At 45.7% G+C, this 15311-nt stretch overlaps 1 protein-coding gene across 4 annotated transcripts in view; it reads right to left on the bottom strand.

The window, feature by feature from the left end:
• The window catches only part of Vps8 (VPS8 subunit of CORVET complex), a 225342-nt gene that overhangs the window by 132345 nt on the left and 77686 nt on the right, over positions 1–15311 (bottom strand). For all 4 annotated transcript variants that reach the window (XM_041678171.1, XM_041678173.1, XM_041678172.1 and 1 more), the window contains 3 exons: positions 11884–11930; positions 5970–6192; positions 3151–3240 (listed from right to left, as the gene is read on the bottom strand). In XM_041678171.1, coding sequence (XP_041534105.1) covers positions 3151–3240; positions 5970–6192; positions 11884–11930 — 360 coding nt within the window. The remainder of the gene's footprint in view (positions 1–3150; positions 3241–5969; positions 6193–11883; positions 11931–15311) is intronic.

Below are 15311 nucleotides of genomic sequence, written 5' to 3'. Positions count from 1 at the left end.
CTGGACATTCAACTGCTTCAAGCCCCTTGCTGCACTTGTCATTGTAACCAAACACAAGAACTGCTTACCACGATTAAGGCAGGTTCACAAGTTTTATACACAACTTATTTTCATCCACCTTACTTTGTTTTTTAATTGAAAATAAAAACTTTTAATACAATATATTCTGATCACAATTTCCCTTCCCCAAACTCCTCTGAGAGCCTTCACACTCCATACCTTCTTTCTCTCTCTTTAGAAACAAAGAGAAAAGGCCCGGTAGTGGCACATGCCTTTAATCCCAGCACTAGGGAGGCAGAGGCAGGCGGATCTCTGTGAGTTCAAGGTCAGCCTGGTCTACAAGAGCTAGTTCCAAGACAGGCTTCAAAGATACATAGAAACCCTGTCTCCAAAACAAACAAACAAAACGGAAACAAAAAGGAAAATAAAAACAAATCAGATTTTTTAAAAAGTAGAAGAAAAAGCATTCTCCCCCCCGCCCCACTCACACACACACAGCCATTGAGAAACCATAATATACAAGCAAATTACCAGTAAGGTTGAAAAATACCCAAACAAAGCCATATGAAATAATAAATCTCAAAAGCTGCCACTGAGTTTGTTTAGTGTTGGCCATCCACTGATGGGCATGGGGTTTGTGTACCCAGTGAGACTCCACTGTACTGATTGTTAGCACCAAGAAGTACACATTCACCTGTCCATTAGCATCAAGAAGCACAAAAAACTGGAGCAGACACCTACAATCCCAGCTAATTCCACTACTCAGGTGGTAGAGACAGGAAAATCCCAGGATGAGAAGCTAGCCAATGTAGAGAGACTCACATGGTTTAAAGGGAAACAAAGCAAAAAGCTCTCCTCTGGAAGCCCTAACTCTGCCCCTTTCCCTTCCGGTTAAGGCCTTGATGTACCAGCCTTTACTCTGCCTACTCGTAGAACTAACCATTAGTGAGTGGTCAGCTCTAAGAACGAACCACTAGCTGATGCTGACACACACTGGATGGTCATGCTTTCTCCACTCTGCATACTGCAGTCCCTTCCCCACTGCCCCTTCACTCCCCTCCACATTTGATCTTAAATTAGTAGAGGAGAGGGCTTTCCTCCCGACACGAGGCACTGGGGAGATTTCAGTCTTTCATCCTGGAAAACCTAGCAATTTTCAAAAGATGCAAACTGTCTTTTAATGTAGACCTCTTCCGAACTAAGACAGCTAAGCCTTACACACTGAAAAAAGGAACCACGCCATGAACCCACTGCCTACTGCCCACGTCTCCAAACCACTCAGTAGCAAATACCAGGCTGCCCCGCCGAGACCCATTCAAGGCAGAAACTACTCTGAACAAGAGAGGCAAGCTCAAAGCCGTGTTCCACCTGACACGGCACGGCAAGCTAGAACCATAAACCAGACTGGAAATGAACAAAAGCAGATTAAATGAAACTGTCAAAAGCAACATAAAAATCCAGCAACCAGCGGGGCGGTGGTGGCGCATGCCTTTAATCCCAGCACTCGGGAGGCAGAGGCAGGTGGATCCCTGTGAGTTCGAGGCCAGCCTGGTCTACAAGAGCTGGTTCCAGGACAGGAACCAAAAGCTACGGAGAAACCCTGTCTCAAAAAAAAAAAAAAATCCAGCAATCAGTTCAATTTTTTTAATTAACGTATTTTCTAAGTGTGTAGGGGGGCGGGGGTGGGGGTGAACGGCAGCATGTCTGTGCGGGTCAAAAGAGAACCTGGGAAAACTGGATCTCTCCTTCTACCATGTAGGTTCCAGGGATCAAGGTCAGGTTGCCAAGAGCCTTTACCCACTGAGCCATCTTACCAACCCTACCTCAACAACCATTTTTTTATCAAAGTGGAATGAATGCCTCAAATTAGAACTTGCTTTAAGGAATTATTTTGAGAAAAACTGGACACCACATTGGTTCTTCCTAATGGCGGTCCTGAGGTGGCGTGAGAACATTCTGATGTGAGGAAGGGTGAGCCTTACTGAGGGGACAGTCAACACGATTAAAGCAAAGATCAGAGTCTCAGTATCACCGACAGTCGGGGTTAGAAACCGACCACGGGAAAACCACCGGCGTGACCAAAATCGAAGGTGGTGTACAAATGGTAACTGAACAATTGCTGGCCAAACAATGCTAAAGGGAGCGTCTGGCTCCTGGGGTACCTTTGCCGCTACGGCAATGAGCAGGGACTGAGAAAGCCACATGTATCTACGGTCACACCATCCAGAGACTAAAGCCTCTGTGCTCCTAGATCCTCCCAGGGAGGCAGGTGTCCTGGGAGACAGCAGCAGCACCAGGAAAGCCTCGGCATTCTGTAATCACAAAGTCACAGATAGCAGCTCACAGACTCTTGACGACTCTCAGGACCTCACAGACCACACTCAAGACAGCAGTGCCCACCAGCACTTCATTCCTTACCACAAGTACACGAATTTCTTAGACCTTTTGGGAAAGTTACATAAAACAGAACAGAACTTAAAGTTAACAGTAGGCACTGTTTCTGTTTACTGTTCCCTAATATTTAAATATTCACATATGCAACTAAAGACTCCTAAGGCTAAAGGTGTAGCTCTGTGGTAGAGAACACACAGCACACAGAGGTCCTGAGTTCAACCATCAGCAACAAGAAATTAAAAAAGCAAATACCACCTAAAAGTCCCAAGCTGAGGGCCAGTGAGAGAGATGGCTCAGTGCAGAAGGAGCCCTGGCAACCCGAGTTTAATCCCTAGGACCCATGTGGCAGAAGAATGAGAATCAACCGTCCCCGACACACACGCATGCCTAACCACACCACACATAAACACACAGGCGTGCATGCACACAAAAAAATAAATAAATGTAATTTTAAAAAATTAATTCTTCGGAGTGGGGCATGGAGGCACATGCCTTTAATCCTGGCGCTTGGGAGGCAGAGGCAGGAAGATTTCAGTGAGCTGAGATCAACCTGACCTACAAAGCAAGTTCCAGAACAGCTAGGGCTATTATACAGAGAAACCTTGTCTTGGAAAACAAAACAAAAAAAAATAATTTTTTAAAGTAATGAATTTAGTATTAAATTGTAAAATGATCAGATGAAACAACTATTCCAAGTTTACGGAAAGCAGGGGGCACAAGACAAGGTCAAATGCATTGCGTTAGAAAGCATCTTACCTCCATCGGGCTAATGAACTCGTTCATGCCTCTGTTGTAGACATAGATCATGGCGTCATACAGACGATTTTCCCAACACATGAGAACTACCTGTAAAAGAAGAGGCCCCTGAGCCATGTGACGCCACCACACCAACCATTTTCCTTCAGACTCTGAGAATGAAGATCTTTCTCTTCCCTAAGCTTTCTTACTCGTTCTTCTCTGGTGGAAACTGGAATTTAAACCCTCAAACCCAATGGAAGGATGTTACTGCAGGTTCAATAGTGGTTCAAACAGCACAACGGCTACTTTAATAGCCCTCACCTCTAACTTTGTTTCTTTGTAGCCTTCCCTTTTCAACATTCAATTTACTTTTAATAATTAAAACAGATCTTCAAAAATTTACAAACCATCTCTTCAGCACTAGAATAAAGTGACAGACAATTCCAGCCGGGAGCTCTACCTTCCTAGAGCACACACTCAGCTTGGACAATGAAATGGTGTGAGGTAAGACTCATGAAGAGGGATATATGAGAGGGTTTGGAGGGAAGAAAGGGAAGGGGAAAATGATAAAATTATAATCTCAAAAATAAAACAAATAATAAAAAGACTTGTGGAAGATATTCAGCTAAAGACACATACACACACACACACCATTGTTTACAATTACAATAAACATTCTAAAGGAACTTGGCTCAGTCTTCAGCATTCAAAGTCATTTGGAACAGCATACAAGCTAGGACCTCAAGGACACCTGGCACGTGAGCCATACAACAAAATGAACAGGACAGGTTGCATGGGCATTAGACGGTGAGGATGGGAAACTACATGGAAAAGGATGTGGTGTGGATGAACAGAGAGGAGAGAGAACGTTTAGGAAAAGGGCAGGTGGCTAGCAGAATGAGGTCCTTGTCTTCTCTTTGCTTGAGGGCTGTGTCGTAACCACTGACCAAAGGACTGGAGGAGAACAGCTTGGCAGAGGCAGAAGTAGAAAAACAAGAGGTATTGCTAGGATTTCCACCCTGTCTCCTGAGTTACAGTCTCCTTGCCATAACTGACACGTCTTCTACCCTAGCCCCCTCTGCTCCCACCCAGCTGCCTAGTATCTTCACAAGATGTCTAGAAGCTATCACAAGACAAACGGCAAACAAGACTCCTAACCCTGCCTCTCAGACTTGGGCCGTTTGTCCTCCAGCCACCTCCAGGTGACCACTGCTCACCCTGTCCATAACACAACATCGTCACAGACTCCCATTCCCTCAGTCACACATCCTCACGCCAACTTATGGTCTTACAAACATCAGAGCAAGCTGCTATCCTCCAGCACACTGCCATCCCTGACAGCACAGTGGTTCTGCTGAAACAGCCTCATGACTTCTGTACAGCACTCAGAACACGATGGGCAACTTTCCCTTGTGCTGCGAGCTCTGCTTCTTTTCACCAGGCTCCAGGCCTGCTTGCCTCTTCCCCTGTCATTTTAACACTCAAGGCAGAACCTCTTCTCCCTTTACAATGGTTTTTACCTAAAACGATCTTCTCCTCCAAAATGCATGTGTTATTGATTTCTTCTGTCTCTGTCTGAATGCCTTTTTTCTCTCTCTCTTTGAAAGAGAGTCTTACATATCCCAGACTGGCTATGGTCTTACTCTGTAGCCCATAACTTGAACCTCTATCCTCCTGGCTTTGCCTCCACAACCCCAAATCCTGGGATAACAGATATGCACCACCATCTCAGTTTTCCGATACCTTCCATCAGTCAGAAAGATTTTCTATAGTTAGCCAACCTCAGGCAGCCTATCTCTACTATACTGTCCTGTTTGATTTGTAATGTAGCATTTGTTTTCAAATAATCTCTGGTTTGTTTACTTATCTTTCTGCTCACTGCCAAACTTCTCTCCTTAAATTTAAGCTTTATGAAGAGACACTTGACAACCAGGATGCCTGAACTCTAGATAACACCCTCAGCCACAGCTGCCTGAACCCCACATACATCCTCAGCCACGGATGCCTGAACCCCACACATACCCTCAGCCACAGCTGCCTGAACCCCACATACATCCTCAGCCACAGCTGCCTGAACCCCCCCACACCCTCAGCCACAGCTGCCTGAACCCCCCCACACCCTCAGCCACAGCTGCCTGAACCCCACACATACCCTCAGCCACAGCTGCATGAACCCACATACACCCTCAGCCACAGTTGCCTGAACCCCACATACATCCTCAGCCACAGCTGCATGAACCCCACACATACCCTCAGCCACAGCTGCCTGAACCCCACACATACCCTTAGCCACAGCTGCCTGAACCCCACACATACCCTCAGCCACAGCTGCCTGAACCCCACACATACCCTCAGCCACAGCTGCCTGAACCCCACACATACCCTCAGCCACAGCTGCATGAACCCCACATACACCCTCAGCCACAGCTGCCTGAACCCCACACATACCCTCAGCCACAGCTGCCTGAACCCCACATACATCCTCAGCCACAGCTGCATGAACCCCACACATACCCTCAGCCACAGCTGCCTGAACCCCACATACATCCTCAGCCACAGCTGCCTGAACCCCACATACATCCTCAGCCACAGCTGCCTGAACCCCACACACCCTCAGCCACAGCTGCATGAACCCCACATACACCCTCAGCCACAGCTGTCTGAACCCCACACATACCCTCAGCTACAGCTGCCTGAACCCCACATACATCCTCAGCCACAGCTGCCTGAACCCCACATAACTGGGGTCTGTGGAAGGCAGATCGAGGCCTACTGATCAGGTAAACATGATCAATGAAGGAACAGTGCTTACTCAAGTGGGCAGACTGTCAACTCACCTGCTGAATGTCTAGGCTGGTGATGTCCATGTGTACAATGAGGGCTTCCACACTATCCATTAGTTTTTTGTCTTGGAAATGAACAATCAAGTCTTTCATGACCTGAGGTGTAATTCCCACCAATTTATCACTTAAAATATATGGCTCAAGGCACTCCAAAAACACTCCTTTTGCCACTGAGTTTTCACTTAATTTGTCGTACATTTGGCTAAATAAAAGATCCCTATAACAGAAAGAAAAAAATAGTAGTTTTAGGAACATTCCAAATTTTATTTATCTATTTATTCCAAATTTATTTGTTAAATTTAGTCTAAGTATGTCACATCTTTTCCAAACTTCAATTTACATCAGTTTAATAGAAACATTAACAATGTTTGCATCGAACTTTACATTGCAATACTGCACAAAGCAACCCTTCCCAACAATTCTTTTAGAAAAAAAAAATGTTGCCAAACACAGTGATGCATTCCAGTAATCCTAACACACAGAGAGCTGAGGCCAGGTGGTTATCAGTTCAAGGCCATCTTGGACTAAACACAAAACTGGCTCAAAACAAAGAGGGCCAGCAAGATGAGTCAGTGAGTAAGGGGGCTTGCCACCAAGACTGACAACCTGATCTCAGGCCCCATGGGGTAGAAGGAGAGAAATAATTCTGCAAGTTTTCCTCTCACCTACACACTCACACTGCAGCATGTTCTCCCCATAAATAAGTATAAAACAAATGAAGCTGACCAAGTTCAGCTGCCTGCTGAAGAACACGCTGGAGATACCAGTGAGGATCCGAGCCCGGCTCTCTGGCCTACAGCCTGTGTTCAATGGTGGGGCAACTGCTTCGGACAGCAGTAACACTGACAGTGGGTGGTTAAGCAGGAAGACTCGATGGAGGAAGAAAAGTGTCAAAGGACCATGTGTCCTGCTCCCGTTTCCGGCACCTAAACATTCCCAGGGAGGTACAGATGAGCTTCATCTCCACCTCTGATCCTTCACTTCCCCAGGAAAACCACAAGTTAAGCAAACAGCAGAGACACCTCTGTGTGAAGGCAGGGACAATGTTGACAAGACTGAGGCTAGGCCACCTGGGCTAGGACCAGAGGGCAAGAAAGACCAGGCTCAGGAACGCCTATCCACATCCCTACCTCAAATAAAAAGGAAACAGAATTCTACAACATGAAAATCTGTTCAGCATCGGGAAGGAGATGAAAGGCACACACAGTTTCTCATCAGGGAGGAGATGAGAGGAAGGTACACACAGTTTCTCATCAGGGAAGAGATGAGAGGAAGGTACACACAGTTTCTCATCAGGGAGGAGATGAGAGGAAGGTACACACAGTTTCTCATCGGGGAGGAGATGAGAGGAAGGTACACACAGTTTCTCATCGGGGAGGAGATGAGAGGAAGGTACACACAGTTTCTCATCGGGGAGGAGATGAGAGGAAGGTACACACAGTTTCTCATCGGGGAGGAGATGAGAGGAAGGTACACACAGTTTCTCATCAGGGAGGAGATGAGAGGAAGGTACACACAGTTTCTCATCAGGGAGGAGATGAGAGGAAGGTACACACAGTTTCTCATCAGGGAGGAGATGAGAGGAAGGTACACACAGTTTCTCATCAGGGAGGAGATGAGAGGAAGGTACACACAGTTTCTCATCAGGGAGGAGATGAGAGGAAGGTACACACAGTTTCTCATCAGGGAGGAGATGAGAGGAAGGTACACACAGTTTCTCATCAGGGAGGAGATGAGAGGAAGGTACACACAGTTTCTCATCGGGGAGGAGATGAGAGGAAGGTACACACAGTTTCTCATCGGGGAGGAGATGAGAGGAAGGTACACACAGTTTCTCATCGGGGAGGAGATGAGAGGAAGGTACACACAGTTTCTCATCGGGGAGGAGATGAGAGGAAGGTACACACAGTTTCTCATCGGGGAGGAGATGAGAGGAAGGTACACACAGTTTCTCATCAGGGAGGAGATGAGAGGAAGGTACACACAGTTTCTCATCAGGGAGGAGATGAGAGGAAGGTACACACAGTTTCTCATCAGGGAGGAGATGAGAGGAAGGTACAGTTTCTCATCAGGTGGGAGATGAGAGGAAGGTACACACAGTTTCTCATCAGGGAGGAGATGAGAGGAAGGTACACACAGTTTCTCATCAGGAAGGAGATGAGAGGAAGGTACACACAGTTTCTCATCAGGTGGGAGATGAGAGGAAGGTACACACAGTTTCTCATTAGGAAGGAGATGAGAGGAAGGTACACACAGTCTCTACACTTCGTCTTTATTCTCTGGGGTGCTGACGTATTTCCAACAGGGCTAACGTCAGCCTGCTGTGTGCTATTTTCAGCTTCACCTCCTACAACAGAGTCCATTATGAATAACAGATAAGGTTCTAGTGGCTTCACTTTTACTAACACTCACATTAACGGATATGCTTTAGAGAGCTTTTTTTCTTTTGCTGCAAACGAAAAAAATAGTTAAACTCATCTTACACATTACCAGTTTTATAACTTTTTTTTTTAACGTGAAGAACTTATTTGATAATACCTGCAAATTCTGAGAGGAAAGAGAAGTGGGCATCGTCAAAGAAACAGACTTGCCGATTATCCACACTAAGTACACCGAGCCAGAGCCGATATCCAAGGACTACTGTGTGTCCACTGGGCTTCCTGAAGCACTGCCGGCTCAGCTCCCATACGATCGAGTCATTGAGCTTAATCCCTTTGGATCCTACCCACAGTGATGAAAGCCTAGTGTGCCCAGCTTCATTACACTCTACTGAAATATAATCTAATACTGCACCCATCTTTACATGATTTTTACAATTATGATTACTTCACATGGGCGATAAAACTGACATTAAGTCTAATAAAATGATACTTGCATTGTACACAATTTGCTCCTAGGGGGAATCTCAATGGCATGAGTCCTTCTCAGAGAATACCAGTTTACCGAGATGGGAAGTGACACACTCTCCCTCTGCTCTAGCAAGCCTAAACTACCTACCACTGTGACTGATTATCTGTGGCATCTCTAAAATGTTACAAAACCTCCAGCATTTAGCACAGATTTAACACTACATAGTCACCTCTAATGCTAATACCTCTAATACTTGAGTATCTGTGGCATCTCCTCCAGCATGTAGTACAGATTGAACACTACATTGTCACCTCTAACGCTCTAATTACCATGTCTGAAATGGAAGGAACCTTCCAGATAGATGGCTTAGGAATAAAGAATCAATGCTGATCAAACAGCTTATTCTATCCTTCCCCTAAGCCCGGGACTAGACAGGATCGTAGTCCAACTGAAAAGAAAGCCAGATGGGAAGAAGCTAAATCTAGAACAGCTCAGCCTCAGGCCTTTGAGCCACAGTGGTGATGCTGCCCTGGCCCTCCTGCGGTTGCTGGACCTTAAAAAGCAGGCCAGGACCAGACCAGGAAAGAAAGGAAACAAAGACACGTGGGACCCTCACCCAGCAAAAGCTAGATGGAGAGAGTCTAGTTTTGAGACTCGGGAAACTAGCATTTCTATCAGACCAGACAACGAGGACCTGTGCACGTGAGCCAAGGAGGACGGAGGGAGGGCTGCGAAAGGACCAGACATTCCTCTGTATACCAGATTATACCATGACTTGGGTATTCCTCTGTGAGACTCCCAGTGACAAACACTGTATTTACCCTGGCACAGCCCAGAGGAAAACATGCTGAGGTATCAGAAAGAAAGCTGCTGGAGAGGGGTTGGTGGGAACCAGGGGTAATAATGGGATTCTAACGTGAGAAGGGGAATGGCTTTTCTTAACATGTTCTGGTTTAATGGGAAATCCCTGATCTCAGGCTAGCTGACAGATTGGAGAATATTTTCTTTTCAAATCATACATATAAGAAATGTTTATCTACAAAACACTTTTGGGAGTAACACGAAATGTTTCTGGCAAACTTTTTACCCCATCTTGTCCTTCATTTTACATCTGTTGGGGTCATTTTAACTTCGTGTCTCTATGAGAGCACTCAGAATTCCAGACAGTGAGCACAAGTCACCTCTGTCATTCAATCGTCAAGTATTAAAGAGCCACTGTGCACTAGGCCATGCTTATTTATATGAGATGCATGTCCTTCTATGATCAGAACACTCTCAATGTGAAGAGTCAGGCCGACCGCAGTATCTAACACCATTAGGAAGCCTCTTTACCTACGCTTCCTGCTCCGGAAATGAGGCTAGCATTGCCTCTCTGAAGTATGAGAGTTAAAGGAATCAAAATATATAAACCTAAAACTACTAAGGTTGTTTAAAAATTAGAAACATAACTAGCAAGAAACTGAGTGTGAAAATGGGGTAAAAATAACACTAAGTCAGGAAAGGAGGACGTAGAGGGCCCAAAGAGCGTCATGGCACTGAGACTCCTCAGGTCTTCACACCTGAAGAAACTTCTCACTCAACACTGACTCATAAGGAGGAAAATGTACAATACAACACTGTCAACAATATCTCTGCTGCGGGCACAGTATGTGTCACTGACGACAGCTAAAACACTGGGGTCAATTTAAGCCATGAGGGCACAGGAGCTAGGGTTTTCTACAACTCAGTCAAAATCAGACACAGCAAACAACTGTCTCAAAATAGCCTTCACTTCCACTTCCACAGGAATCTGGTTCCCAACAGATGTGTATATTCATAAGTCACATGAATGCTGGTAGGGTTATAGCTGTGCATGAATTATATACTCACACATGACCTTTAGCCTTAGCAAGTGGTCTTAGCTACCAGCTAAGACAAAGAGCACAGGAGCTAGACTCCTGCGCTGAGAACCCCATCTTTGCCCCAACAGTGCCTGTGTGAAGCGGACAAGTCTCTTAGTCACTTGCTACCGTGGAACAACGTCTATAAAATAGAAGAGATAAGCTCAGCCCATTGCCGTACACCTTCACAAGGTGCTACAGTTAGAGACACTGATGCGAAGGACCTAGGAGCGTGGCCATTACAATGAGTGTTGAAGACTATGAACTGGCTCATGGTGGAAATTAATAAAGTTAATTCTTAAACCTAAAAAAAAAAATCTAATCCAGAGTTTTACTCTGACTTTGTTGTTAAATAAAAAGGCTCTGAAAAAAAAAGTAAATTAGCAAAATGAACCTAGCCTCTTTTGAAAGACATGAAATACTGCGGTGAGTGACAGACAGCCCTTAAGGATTGTATCACCCTGCAGAGATCCACAGCTAAGCGCTGGGCTGAGCTTCCAGTCCAAGAGAGGGAGGAGTGATAATATGAGCAAAGGGGGAAAGACCATGATGGTGATACCCACCGAGACAGCTGACCCTGGACAGATAGCAGGAGAACCTGCATAGGACCAAACTAGGCCCACTGGATGTGGGCATCAGTTGGACGGCTTGGGCAGTCTATAGGGGCACTGGCAATGGGGCCAGGATCTATCCCTAGAGTTTGAGCTGGCATCTAGGAGCCCATTCTCTTTGGAGGGATTCCTTGCTCAGCCTAGATAAGGGGGGAGGGCCTCGATTCTGCCTCAAAGTGATTCTGCCTCAAAGACTTTGTTGACTCCCCTTGGGAAGCCTTACCCTCTCTGAAAAGTGGATGGGGGGCTGGGGTGGGGGCAAAGTGGGGGGAGTGGAGTGGGAATGGGAACCTAATTAGCTATGTAAAATGAGAAAAAGATTGTTTTAAAAAAATTAAATAAGTTGCATCACCCCATGTGATGCCTTCCCTTCTGTTTCGGCCGCACACGAGCACAGATGATAAACCACAAGCTTCTGCTTGGGAAAAGTTCATCGTATGAAGGGTCTGAAAATGAGAGAATGAAGTTGTGCAAATTAAGAAAAATTCTAGTTAAATCTATAGAATTCCTAAGCAAGACACTACCTGGGTCGGGAAAGACTCAAGCTGATGGGCAATGGGTACTCACTTTCGTTGAAGCAGAAGGCAGTAGTCCACTATGACGGGCACTGTGTCCTGGAAGATAACATAAAACGGCATCAGCTCCCCGACCCACAGCCACTGGAGAAGCAAAGGTCGGTGTTAGGTGCTGGGAGACTCCTGGGATGATACAACTTTGGACCGGAAGTCCACAAGCAAACCTGCACCCAAAATTCGAGGGTAGGAGGTTTTGTTTCTTTTTTTAAAGACTTTATTTTTGTTTTATATTCATGGAAGTTTTGCCTGTGTGCCTATCTGTTCACAACAGGCATGCAGCCCACAGAGGCCAGAAGAAAGCATCGGATCCACTGAAGTTACAGACGCGTGTGAACGGCCATGTGGGTTTGGGGAATCAAAACCAGGTCCTCTGGAAGAGCAGCCAGTGCCCTTTAACTACTGAGTCATCTCCAGCCCCCTGGCCAAAAAATGTTTAAATCCATTTTGGGGTATTTACTGTAGCTATGTAACAGAAGGAGAGGGCAGCAGTGGGCAAGAGGGGAAAGCAGCAAGAAGTTGAATTAAATTTGATATAAACATGAGAAAATAGTAAAAGTTTCTATTTATAGCATTATTAAGTACAAGCTTATAGTTTACAATGACATTAAAATAAATAACAGACATCAAATTGAAAATATATTTAGTATTGATGGTGCTTCAAGTGACTTAAATTTACCTATGTTTTTGCTTATATTCTAAACTAACTTTATAGTTGATTTAACTTCTCAGTTTTATATTTCAGAGTTCATCATGTATGGCCTCATATAAAGTGGGTGGCGACTCATAATTGTGGCATTTTTCAAATAGCAGCTCATTACGGCTGGAAACTAACAGTCTGGGCTTGCTGTCGTCTCTCATCCTCAGTACAGGACACCTACATCCAAGAGACCTAGAACCAGGCAGAAAAGCAGTCCCATCAGAGCTAGCAGACCGCACAGAACACAGTACACACTGGACACAGGTCACAGCGGGGGTGGGAGGGAGCCTTCTTGCCAGAGGGAAGATTTGAAAAGAGCCTGCAATCCTGATGTGATCACAGGGCTGTCCTTGGCCTATCCCCATTCCTTGTCAATATCCCTCAGGACCAGATTTATAACTTTATTTAGACTCTTCACAAATAGGACCTGTGGGCTGGTCAGATGGCTCGTCAGTAAAAGCACTTGTCACCCAGCCTACCGTCCTGGCTCAAACCCACATACATGGTGGAATGAGGGGCCTGACTCCTTCAGGTTGTCGTCTGATGTCCAGACTTGTGCCACAGTACCTAAATGCCCACACATACACCTATGTGAGGTTTAAAACCAGGAATTAAACTCCCAGAATCACTAAGCATTAGAGCTACATAGGATCTCAATGTTCTGGAAGAGAATACTGCAGGCTAGATAACTGGGTGGGACTACTTAGGAATGCTGGGGGTGGGGAGGTATTTTAAATATACTGATAAGGAGGCTGGTGAGATGGCTCAGTGGTTAAGAGCACTGACTGCTCCTCCAGAGGACCAGGGTTCAATTCCCAGCACCCACATGGCAGCTGGCAGCTGTCTGTAACTCCAGTTTAAGAGAATCTGACATCGTTATACCAATGTGCATGAAATAAAGTTGTTGGGTTTAAAAAAAAAATACCCTTCTAAGGGTTAGAAATCTCTCAGCAGTTAAGGACCCAAGTTGGGCCCTAGTACACACATTAGCTGGCCTGAAAACTTCCTGTAATAGTTCCAAAGGATCCAACACTTCCACTTCCATGTGCACCTACACTCACTCACAGACACACACACACACACACACACACACACACACACACATCCATGTATTTGTGTCTGGGTGTGTGTAATACATAAGTCATAATACATCTTTTAAAATTACATAAATAAGTAAAATACATAGCCGGGCTCTCACAAAAGAAAAAACAAATGGGTCTGAAGTGGACGGATGTGGGAGCCCACGAGGGTTATACAGTCAATGTGCAGCTGACAGATGTACTGGACTAATCCGCAGGAAGTAAAGACACACACTCCACCTGGAGAACCCTTTTGTGCAGCGCTGCGGACGCACCTGCCCTTTGGATAAGTCACTGTCCATTCTGTAGAAATCCTGTGAAATCATGGCATTTCTCCCTTCTATAGTGTCCCAACCTGACTTTTCCTGTAGGACAACTGGATACCTCCCCCACACCATGAAGCCATGGTATAAAAAGGATTCAGTCAAGTCCTTGCTCTCGTAGCCAAAATCTACACACACACTTTCTTTATTGACAGTAGTCACTGATAAGAAAGAAGCCTTGTACAGAGGTAATAAGGTGTAATCTACTGGTCTTCTGCTCTGACTTAACAGGTACTAATATTCTGTCTTTACCCTTTATCTTGGTTTTAACTAACATAGGATCATAACCCAGGAAATTAACTGTTTATACAGGAAAAAGCTAGCTTCATAGAGAAAAATTCTCACCTGGGCACCCTGCTGGAGCAAGGTCCCCAGAAGAGATTCCTTTTAACTCAACCAGCTGGATGCTAATGCAAGTCAAGCCCACAGGTAAGTGTAGCTACCACTGTAGCTGTGTTCCCGCCACAGGGGAACTTCACAGCCACGCCTGCTCTGAACTGTAAAGCACCTCCTTGCCAGGTCTGTGAAAATGCACACTTGATACTACTGTTGCCGCCTATGGGATTGTTAGCTTGTCTGTGTGCCTATGTAACCCGAAAGCTTTGTGGAGACAGATTACCTCCTTCTTTTTACCCTTGTGCTTCATGCTTTGCCCTAATCCCTTTTTTACCCCGATGCCCTATGCCTGAAGCCTTTACCCTTATGCTCTGCCCTTATGTCTAAGGCCTTATGCCCTATGCCCTATGCCCTTGTGCCCTATGCCCTATACCCTTATGCCTTATACCCTATGCCCTTATGTCCTATGCCCTTGTGCCCTATGCCCTTGTGCCCTATGCCCTATGACCTTATTCCCTATGCCCTTATGCCCTATGCCCTTATGCTCATCTCCCCCAAGGAATACAGAAGCATGTAGGTAAACATGCCTGAGTCGGTCAGCTAGTTCTACCCCTCAGATCCCGTTCCCAAGCCAGTCTTCACTGGTGGTAGAAGTCCTGTTCTGAACCCTGAGGGAGTGCTGAGACTGGCACTTAGTAGCTTTCGACAGAGGACTGAGAAGCAAAGCGAGGCACCAGAAGTCAACCAGGTGGCACTGTAGGTCTGCTGGTCACAGAGGAGCCTGTGTTCCAATGCCATGAAGAAGCTTAGAGTGAGCAGAGGAACCTAAAACTGGGATTCTTAACTACCCTGCATCCTCAATAGAAGGAAATTTGAAGGTGAAAACCTAGCTCCTGGCCCAGGGAGATGAGCAGGGAGGTGTGCCTCAAGGTTGAAATGATGAAATCTATGCCCTGGCAATGCTGCAGCAGGCATGGCAGCCCAT

This window comes from Microtus oregoni, unplaced genomic scaffold (assembly GCF_018167655.1).
Source record: "Microtus oregoni isolate MIOR12 unplaced genomic scaffold, Mior012 000029F_ref0000214, whole genome shotgun sequence".
NCBI classification, from domain to species: domain Eukaryota; kingdom Metazoa; phylum Chordata; class Mammalia; order Rodentia; family Cricetidae; genus Microtus; species Microtus oregoni.
Note: the sequence above shows the minus strand (reverse complement) of the source record. Positions and strands in the feature narration are given on the sequence as shown.